Consider the following 11,040-nt stretch of genomic DNA (forward strand, 5'->3'; position numbering starts at 1 on the left):
CATAATCTTGATGTCGATAATAATAGTAGTAGTAATAGTAATCATAATAATAATATCAAAAATAGATAATAATGATAATGATATCAGTGATAAAAATAATGGCAACAACAAATGGTTGAGTGGTTATAGAATTATGAATACGAAGCGATAAGAGAAGTAATAATGAGGAACCAAATAGAGAAAAATTATTGACAATCATGGTGGTAATTATAACGATGATCGTAATAGAAGTTATATCGGGATTTTATTTGATATTAATGATAATAAAAATGATTATGAAAAGGATGATGCCGGTGATCATAACAGCTACAGTGATAATGATAACAATAATAACGAAAATAATGATAACAATGATAATCATAATGGTAATAGTAACAATAATAGTAATGATAAATAGATAGATAAATGATAAGAAAGACAATAATAACAATGATAATGATAATAATGGTAGTAATGATAAAGATAATCATGATAATTATATTGATAATGGTAATGATATAAATATTAGTAATATCCATAATGATAATAGTAATAAAGATAATAATATAATCAAAATTGATAACGATAATAATATGATAATAAACATGATGATAGTAATAGTAATGATAATGATAATAGCGATGATATTAATAACCACAACGACAACGATAAAAATGATAGTTATATTGAAAATGATAATGATAATATGATATATATTTCATTAGTAATAGTAATGATAATGATAATAATAATGACAACGATAATAAGAATAACAGTAATAATGATAGTAGTAATAACAATAATGATAATATTCATATCTAGCATTACTTTTAATCATGTTTTTAAATTAATGCAACTGAATTGTATGGTAATAATCATGATAATAGTAATAGTAATGATAATGATAATAGCGATGATATTAATAACGACAACGATAAAAATGATAGTTATATTGAAAATGATAATGATAATATGATATATATTTTCATAACAATAGTAATTATTAGTAATAGTAATGATAATGATAATAATAATGACAACGATAATAAGAATAACAGTAATAATGATAGTAGTAATAACAATAATGATAATATTCATATCTAGCATTACTTTTAATCATGTTTTTAAATTAATGCAACTGAAGACTTGTAAATAAATCTTCTAAAATTTGTATTTAAAATTATCAAAATCTACGTTTACAGACAACTCCCGGGGGGAAAAACTGCCATATTATTTCGAAAATATATCACAATAGGATCAACCAAGACTAATATCAGAAACACCTTAAAAAATAGAATAAGATTTTTTAAATGACTAAAAGGAACATCAACCCCCCCCCCCCCTCACACACACACACACTTCCATAAATGCCTTTGAAAATCACATACAAGCAGAACGACACAGGTTCCAGAGATATGGCATAACGTATTATTATTACCCGCAACGGTCGAGAGGAGCTACATGTCAGACGGTGAATGACAGCTGACATCCCAACTTAAAACCCCGCATATATGTCTCCTTCGTCCAAATCACTAGGAAGTATAACCTCTCTTCTCTAACTTCGTAGCTGAGATATGCACTCGAGACCTAGTAAGTAGGGTTATCCAGCACACACAGCTCTAGATCAGGGCTGAAAAAGCACCCAATCTTATCTTAACCCTAACCTTACTCTTGCCGCGGGCGAGGTACAGACATTCATCAGTGTTACTCGAGCCTGTCCATGATTTCAAAAGGATGGGGGAGCCTTCCCAATGAGGGAATTAGGACTTGGATTTAGAGGAGAAGAAGAAGAAGAGAGAAAAAAAGAGGCGATTCTGAATTGTGAAGGACTTAGTGGAAATCACTTACAATAGGAAGGGGTATGGGTTCTCTGGACGTTACGTAGAACACTTGTGGAGGATTTACAACGTACAGTACTACATACCTCGTTGGTATTTACTTTTTTATGCAAAAAATATCTCGTCTTTTGATCTGAGAACATCAAAAAGGTTTATCGAATACTTAATTGAAGTTCTATATATATATATATATATATATATATATATATATATATATATATATATATATATATATTCCATATATATGTGTTACCATTAGTAATGCTATCATTTATAAGAATTATATATGATAGACGCTACCTGTGGACATATAAAGGACTGTCTAGATATACTTCTCTATACTATCACTTCAAATTCCAGAAGGCATAGACTTACGTTGTATTTGAAAAAATATGATAATAGAATTCTTGTCTCGAGAAGTAAAAAATCACAAAATAATCACAGCTGTGTTATTCAGATCGCGAATAAAAAGTCACAAAGATTTCTACAAATTCACATTTCCAATGTATCACCATTCCCTGCACCATTATATAATCGTATACCTAGTGCAAGAGACGAAGGTGAATGCAAATCAACATGCAGGGATCTCTCCATCCATTCATCACACAATAACCTTCGTCTGGCATCTACACTAAGACAATCATACCTTTTTCGGCCGTATAAAATAAAGCATGAAATTGCAAACATAAATCAGAGGTTTGCAATCTCACTAACAAAACAATAAAATAATATATGAGGATGATACGGGATAATGCACATAATTACTCGTAGGAGAGAGGGCGCCGCACTGGTTTCAGAATCAGGAAGTGGAAAATGCAACAGCCACTCGGGGCACGAAAAGGCACAGAATATGAGACTCAGGGTATACACGGTATACCCTGAGTAGTAGTAATAAACTAGAACTGATACAGTTAAACTTAGTATGGTGGGAAATTTAATTAATCGCCATAAATGAAGTATTGTCTAGACTAGTATGGATATGGAGTTATTTAAACTAACACAGATAGGATGCTAGAAAAAAAATAGCATGGGTAGGAAATTGATTCACTATCATGGGTAGGGAGCTGTATGAATTGACACTGAAAGGGAATTGTGAATTAATATGGGTAGGAAATTGTATAAACTTATTCATAGGGAGTTATAGATTAGTTCTAGATGGGACAGGGAGTTGTATAAGATGATATTGATTGGGGGTAATTCGACATGGGTTGGGAGATGTACAGATTCATATCTACAGGAAGTTATTATTCAGCATGGGTAAGGAACTATTCAGGCTAGTTTTGGCAGGGTTGTATAAACTAGAACTGATACTGTTGAACTTATTATGGTGGGAAATTTAATTAATCGCCATAAATGAAGTATTGTCTAGACTAGTATGGATATGGAGTTATTTGAACTAACACAGATAGGATGCTAGAAAAAATATAGCATGGGTAGGAAATTGAATACATTAGATGGGTTGAGAGTCCATAAACTAGTGTAGGTAAGAGACTATAATCTAGTTATGGACAGGGAGGCATAAATAAATTTGGGAAGAAACTAGTATTGGTGGAAAGTTTTATAACCTGTGTTACAAAGCGTTGTTTAAACTAGCATATGCAGCAAAGTAAGTCAATTAGTAAGGGTAGTATGTTGTATTAAATTGTATGGGTAAAGAGTTGCATAAACGAGCATTGGTACAATCGTGTAAGCTAGCATGACTAGTATGAGAATAGTTTGTATAACTTTCCGTGAGTTGAAAGTTGTATACGCTTGTATTAGCATTGAATTGTATAATCAGTATGGGTTGGGGTATGTATAAGTTACCCATACTAGAGTGACCAACAACATTGAGAACCAAAAGGACGTCAGAAACGAATAGATATAAAAAGCAACGTTGGATATGTGATAATAAAATGGTAGGTGACACATGTTAGTAAAAGAACAAGGATATATAATGGAGCCGGGGAGGCATATAGGTTAGTAAAACCTTGAAGAAAGAAGGCCTGTCAATAAAAAAAAATAACATTCTCGCGCTAGTGAAAACAAAAAGGTATACAAACTCAGAAGATATACGGGCTGCAGAGTCCAGGAAGATATATGACCTTGCAAGATTAGTAAAAGCCATGAAATGCAAAACAAGAGGTAGTTAACTTAAGTGGGCGTACGGTTCCGTGTGTAATACACGGGCTAGGAAGCTAACCGTGTATTACACCAAATATTTTGACTGGAAGAAAATACCCAGAAAAGCAGCACATCTTGGTAAGTACGAAGCAACATAAGGACTGAGGAGACCACATCCAGGCACGGGTTAGGGAAATTAATGAGATGCATGGGCCAGGATACCCAGGAAGATTACACGGGCTAGTAAATTTTATGACTACGTGAGAATATTGTAATGTGTAGGTTGGGGAGATTAGTAAGAGATATCGGCTAATTAAGAACAATGATGGGTTTGATGATACTAAGGAATATACTCAGATTGGTGAAGTACGCTTATGTTATAAATGCATGATTTTAATGCATGATTATAATACTTATAAGATATAAGGATTTGTTAGAACTAGTACGATATGTTGATCTAGTGACGCAATAAGGCATACGATTTAGTAATCCCATTAAATTTGAAGGGCCATTTAATCCTGATGTAAATCCTACTGGAGTCCTACAAAAGCAAGCAAAGGACTAGGAACTCGGCAGGTCAGGGAGAAAAGCGAAGAAGCGAGTCAAGGGAGATTCATGGCCCGACTGATCAGGGCGACAAGGCGACCAAGCAAGCAAGCACACGGGCAAATGAAAACCAGGAAGATATACGGGAAAGTGGAACCAAGGACACGCACACGGGATAGTTAGGGAGCAGTGGGTGGCAGGGGGAGTGGGGGGGATAGGGGGATGGGGTAGTGGAGGGAGATAATGTACGCAGTGCCCCGTCCTGCCCAAGGTCTCCCTCCCTATCCCCTCCATGCCCCTCCCCGCCCCCCTCACAACCAGCCCCTTCCTTGCTTTACCCTCCTCCCCCCTCCCCGGCCCTATCCGACTCATCTCTTGCACAAAACCCTTTCTCCGGCACCCTTACCTCTACACTTAGGTAGGATGACTTGTGCCCCCCCCCCCTCATTGCCCCTCTCCCTCCCTCCTAACCCTTGCCGCAGCCCCTGACCTTGTCGGAGTGGGAGTAACACTTAAACGTTTTGCCGAAAGAGTGAGCGTAGGAGTGCGCGCGCAGCATTGTGAGACGGGGGCGAAGGTGAGCGAGACGAGCGCAGAGAACTGGTCACTCCCGTGGCGCTAATGTCTTCATCAGGACCGCCCGGGCAACAAGGGCTCACCTGCACGCCTCCTCCTCTCCCCCCCTCCCCCGCCGGCCAGTCCCCCATCCCTCTCTATGCCCCTGAGTACCCCACCTATCCCCTCGCGCTCCCCCTCCCTCCCTCCCTCCCTCTCCCCGCTCCTCCGTACAACCCCGGCCACTAGGGCTAACACAACCGTTGTGTTTGTCTTTATTTATCTACTCATTTTCCGTATAAGCAAGATCAAAAGTACCCATTATGTTCTTGCATGCACGGTTTTAGGCACTACGGAGAAGGTAGAGGGCTCCTAACATGGGTAGCCATCAAGATTTCCTTCGTTGCGTTTGTTTTTAGAATTTGTTATTTTTGGCTTTTATGTTGTTGTTTTTTTCTCTGTCGCTTTATTATACAACCCTGTCTTATGTATATTTATTTTATGGCTTTATATACTCTTTTCCATTACTTCTAATATTCTCCCTGGGTGACGACAAAGCCCTCGTTATAGCCATCAGCATCATGATAGGCCTTTGTCTACAGTTACGCCAAAGAATAAAACTTTCAATAAAAGTCACGGGGAACGAGACTAGATGCATCTCGTGACTGATCAGCCGCGCAAAGTATTCTTACCTTCAAATGACTTATTTAAAAGAGGCTCAGAAGGCTAGATCTGCACAAACTCTTTTAAGGCATTCATTCACCAACGTGATGAGTATCTGGAAGTGAGACATTGCCTCAGCTGTTTACTATTAAAATGCCTGATTAACCATGCTTGTAACTTCCACAAGCACTACTTTATTAACAGGGCCAGCAGACATGTAACTACTTTCATTTAAGTTAGAGATACTCTTGTTAAATTATTGAATAATCATGAAATTCTTTAAGGGTAACTGACTACTTAGATAATAACCTAGAGACTGTCTGTGCAAGTGAGCAGAATAACAATAAGTGTGTAGACTGGCTGGCTTGCTTCTTGAGCAACTTAGCAAGTGATTGAGAGGATGTTTATGGAACACGTAGTCTGTTTGTGCGAATAACTGATCGAAAAGCTAATCAAACAAGTCTGCGGTTGACTGAATACGCAGTTGCTCTCCTAGATGTTTGCCTGACTAAGTGGTTGAATAACTGGTGTTGCTGACTGGGTGAAAAACTGGCCTTTTGGGTTGTTTGTACGACTGACTGGATGAGTAACTGAGTCGCTGACTGCGAGTAAGTGACTGGTTGACTGCCTGTACCACCCTGGTCTCCCCTGATCTATCGCGGTGACCGAGAGTATCGTATTAACTTGAATAGAAACTCGGGTTGGACACCTAGGGGTCGGCATCCGCGAGGACCGCAAAGGAAACTCGCTCTTAAGCCACGTACACTCAAGGCCGACGCTCCGCCCGCGTGTCAGGGCATGAGTGGCAGGGGGAAGGCAAGCCAAAATCGCCTCTGCGCTCGAGTGGCGTACGGTTCAGGCCGAGATGGAGTAGATGAAGATGTCACTGGCAGACCACCCAGAACGCAGCCTCCCAGCACAAGGGGTATTCACTGAAAAAAGCTGAAACAGTCTGGGAAACATTTCATGCGATAAAGGCAGCCCTAACCTATGCGTTCCTATTTAACTTTACATTGAAAGTTGTGAGAACGTAAGCTCGTGTTCTTGTGGCAGCCTCATGGTAGTGGTTCCTGTCTCACACGCTCGAGGATTTTAAAGTTCTTCATTTGCATACTGAGGTAATGAAGGACGGGCAAAATTCGTGGCGTAGCATTCAACTTTTTAACATTTCTCCTACAGCCCGAGGGCGAGTGTGAGTCATCCACCACTTGCACTTATCGGCCACCGCATTAGTACCGACCACCTTGACCGCTGCGACCGCCGGACCTCTCAAACGAGCCTATTTATTGGGTCTTTCGCCCCCCCCCCCCACCATCAACTGCCTACGCAACTCGCAGATGAATTCAGCTTGACTGTAACCCTCTTACCTATTGACGGTGAAGAAATCTGGTGCAGCGGAATTGTGGGGTCATATATTACTTCGTACCTTCATGGGGTGCCAAGATCCCTTCGCATCCCCCATACCTGCGGCTCTGTCTGTCTGTACAAAGGACGTACATACGGCACTCAGCCTCAGTGATAAGAGCAAGGAGTTCGCAGCAAGTATAATTAAAATGACGTTAAAGTCATGAGATCGAGGTATGACTGCAATGACACAAGATGTTTTCCTAAACTTTTATTTACAAGGAACTTGTAAGCGAGACGCCTGTTATTGTAATATATCACGAGTGCTGTCTGCTAGGTGGTCCGTCTCTGTACGTGCGGGTGTGTTTGTGTGTGTGCCCCTTTTTGCATACCGCGGCCGTGTTGACAATGGGCCTCAAGAGTTGCTCCTTGCATGTAATATTTGAAGAAAAAGGAAACACGGTTGTAACAGAGTTTCTGTCAGTTGGGTCTAAGGCGCCGTGCCCGCCTGACTGTGCCTAGGTGCCCTAGTCTGAATTAATTCTGTCGTTTAAATAATGAATACATACGTCTTGAACGCAGCATGATAATTCATGCCATCAGAGCTATACCCTCCTCACAAGTCGGAGGGCATCTTGGCATCAGGAGTACTGAATGTTCTGCAAGTGTCTTTACAGTTTTGAAATTATCGTAGTTCTGGCGGTGCCACTTGTGCGGCCGCAAGGTGGGTGGCCCGCACTCAGGCGGCCCGTTACCATGACGACGCTCACCAGCCAATCAGCAGCCGCGATGGGCGGAGTCCTGGCTAGCCACTCCCTCGAGTATCGGGGCACAACATAACGTTGTGCGGCGAAATCGTTTAGTTGACGCTGGTTGCTCTTGTGGAATGGATTGTCGTGTTACTGGTGTTTTGAGTGCAGTGTAGTGAGAGTGTCAAGTGTCATGTGGCAGGGATGGGGGCCTCCGCCCCCCATGCTATAACGTGGTCGCCCACTGTGTCTTGCGAAGGTGTAGCCGCTACAGACGCGGCTCTACAGTGAATTGTGGAGTGTGACATGGCCATCGCCGTGGGAGGTGAAGAAAGTGTTGGCGAGGGCGGCGTGTGGGCGTCCGGGGCCCGCCCGCATGAAGACTTGTGTACTAGAACTAGCTGGGCAGACGCCCGCACCGCCCTCGCCCATATTAACAAGGTAAGAAGAAAGCAAAGTGCGAGGGAAAGAGAGTGGCTGCGTGCGGCCGCCAGGCGAGATCAGCGACCCTGAGAGGAGGAGGCAGAGGCGTGCGGGTCCGTGGTGCGTGTTGGGGAACCCAGGGGATGCCGCAGGGGGGTGGGCGCTGCGAGGGCTTCCTTGGGGAATATACGCAAGGAGTTTTCACGCTGGGTACTGTAGGTCCTCATTTGACCCCGGGACGCTGGGCCGCCGCCTCGCACAAGAGCTCAGTGGCCGCTCTCTCTCTCTCTCTCTCTCTCCCCGTCCGTCCCAGCGTATGTTGTGGCGCCAGGCTTGCCCGAGCACGCTGCCACCTCCCTCCCGCCTCTCCTCCCCCTCTCCCTCCCTCCTCTCCTCCTCTTCCTCCTTCGCCGCCGCTACTCCTCTAATTTTTTACCTTTTCTTCTTGTTCCTCATTCCTTTCGTCATCATCGCCATAGTCATAGTCATCATTATCATTATCTTTATCTTTACCATTGCCATTATCATTATCATTATCATTATCATTATCATTATCATTATCATTATCATCAACATCATCATTAGTATCATTACCATCATTATCATCACTCATCATTATCATAATCACTATTATCACCATCACTATCATTATCATCATCGTCATCATTATCATCATCATCATCATCATTTTAATCATTATAATCATCATCACTATCATTATCATTATCATTATCATTATCATTATCATTATTATTATCATTATCATTATTATCATCATTATCATTATCATTATCATAAACATTATCATTATCATTATTATTATCATTATCATTATCATTATCATTGTCATTATCACTATCATTATCATTATCATTATCATTATCATTATCATTATCATTATCATTATCATTATCATTATCATTATCATTATCATTATCATTATCATTATTATTATCATTATCATTATCATTATCATTATCATTATCATTATCATTATCATTATCATTATCATTATCATTATCATTATCATTATCATTATCATTATCATTATCATCATCATTATCATTATCATTATCATTATCATTATCATTATCATTATCATTATCATTATCATTATCATTATCATTATCATTATCATTATCATTATCATTATCATTATCATTATCATTATCATTATCATTATCATTATCATTATCATTATCATTATCATTATCATTATCATTATCATTATCATTATCATTATCATTATCATTATCATTATCATTATCATTATCATTATCATTATCATTATCATTATCATTATCATTATCATTATCATTATCATTATCATCATAATTATCATTGTTATTATCATTATCATAATCTTTATAATCATCATTATCTTTATAGTTATCATTACCATTATCATTATCATTACAATTATTATAATCATTATGATTATAATTATCATTATCATTACCATTATCATTATCCTTATCATTATCATTATCGTTATCATTATCATTACCATTATCATTACCATTATCATTAACATTATCATTACCATTATCACTATCATTATCATTATCATTATCGTGATCATTATCATTACCATTACCATTATCATTATCAATATCAATACCATTATCATGATCATTATCATTACCATTATCATTATCATTATCATTATCATTATCATTATCATTCAACACATCAGACGCTCATTCTTAAAGGAGAACACACACACACACACACACACACATACACATACTTCCAGTACAGTAACCACACAATATCCATCTTGTCAGATCACATTTCACTCCCCTTCCCCTAAAAAAAAAAAAGGAAAAAAAAAAATTTCGCAGCCCATCACCACCATGACAGCAGTAAAGCATCCATCAGGTAGACTTTCAAGCTCCCCTTTTTTGCTGTTCTTCGCCTCCTAATTCTCAGTCATCCCCCCTAAACAAAGGGCACTAGCTCGTTGAATCTCTCTCTATCACTATACTCTCGTCGCACTATTTAGGGGGGGTTCACAGCTAGTATATTAGCGTCGTAAAGCGCGGCGGACTCCATAATCAAAGTATATACAGGTGGCTAATGAAATACGCGGAGCTTCATAATGCGTCTTGTGGGTATAATAATCCAAAGCGACGGATCTATAAATATGGCGTGGGGGTGCGGGGGGACGAGGGGGTTGGGGGTTGGGGATAGGAGGAAAGGGGTGCCAGGGGGAGGGGGGAGGAAGGGGGTGCCAGGGGGAGGGGGAAGAGGGGGAGGAAGGGGTTAGGGGAAGTGCGAGAAGAGGAACTATAACAGGGGGAAGGGAGGGATGAGTAGGGGTAGGTGGAATAGGAGGAAGGGAAGAAAGGGTAGGAGAAGGTGCCACAGGAGAAAGGAAGTGGTAGGGTTGGGGGAAGGTTTACCAAGAGGAGAGGAGAAATAGGTAGGGAAAGGTGCAGGATGGGGTGGAGGAGGGGTAGTGCAGGGAGGAACTACGAAAATGAGAAGAAAGGGTAGGGGTGGGTACAGGAGAGAGAAGGGAGGGGGTAGGGTACAGGAAGGGGAAGAGAGGGGGTAGGGTACAGGAAGGGGAAGAGAGGGGGTAGGGTGCAGGAGGGGGAAGAGAGGGGGTAGGGTGCAGGAGGGGGAAGAGAGGGGGTAAGGGAAGGTACAGGAGGGAGAAGAGAGGGGGAAGGGTACAGGAGGAGGAAGGGTACAGGAGGGGGAAGAGAAGGGGAAGGGTCACCCCCCCCCCCCCCCCCCCCCCCCCCCCCCCCCCCCCCCCCCCCCCCCCCCCCCCCCCCCCCCCCCCCCCCCCTGGAGGGGGGAGAGAGGGGAAGGGTACAGGAGGAGGAAGG

The 11,040-nt window shown here is 41.0% G+C and overlaps 1 protein-coding gene across 1 annotated transcript in view; it reads left to right on the forward strand.

Annotated features, from left to right (window-relative positions):
* Positions 1-7,887: 7,887 nt before the first annotated feature.
* The window catches only part of ptc (protein patched), a 101,808-nt gene continuing 98,655 nt past the window's right edge, over positions 7,888-11,040 (forward strand). The window contains exon 1 of the mRNA XM_086552614.1: positions 7,888-8,218. Within this exon, the coding sequence (XP_086408740.1) occupies positions 8,084-8,218 (135 nt within the window). The 5' untranslated portion in view covers positions 7,888-8,083. The remainder of the gene's footprint in view (positions 8,219-11,040) is intronic.

The sequence above is a fragment of the Penaeus japonicus genome, unplaced genomic scaffold (assembly GCF_977035675.1).
Source record: "Penaeus japonicus unplaced genomic scaffold, GWHDUDI00000001_assembly GWHDUDI00000027, whole genome shotgun sequence".
Lineage (NCBI taxonomy): Eukaryota > Metazoa > Arthropoda > Malacostraca > Decapoda > Penaeidae > Penaeus > Penaeus japonicus.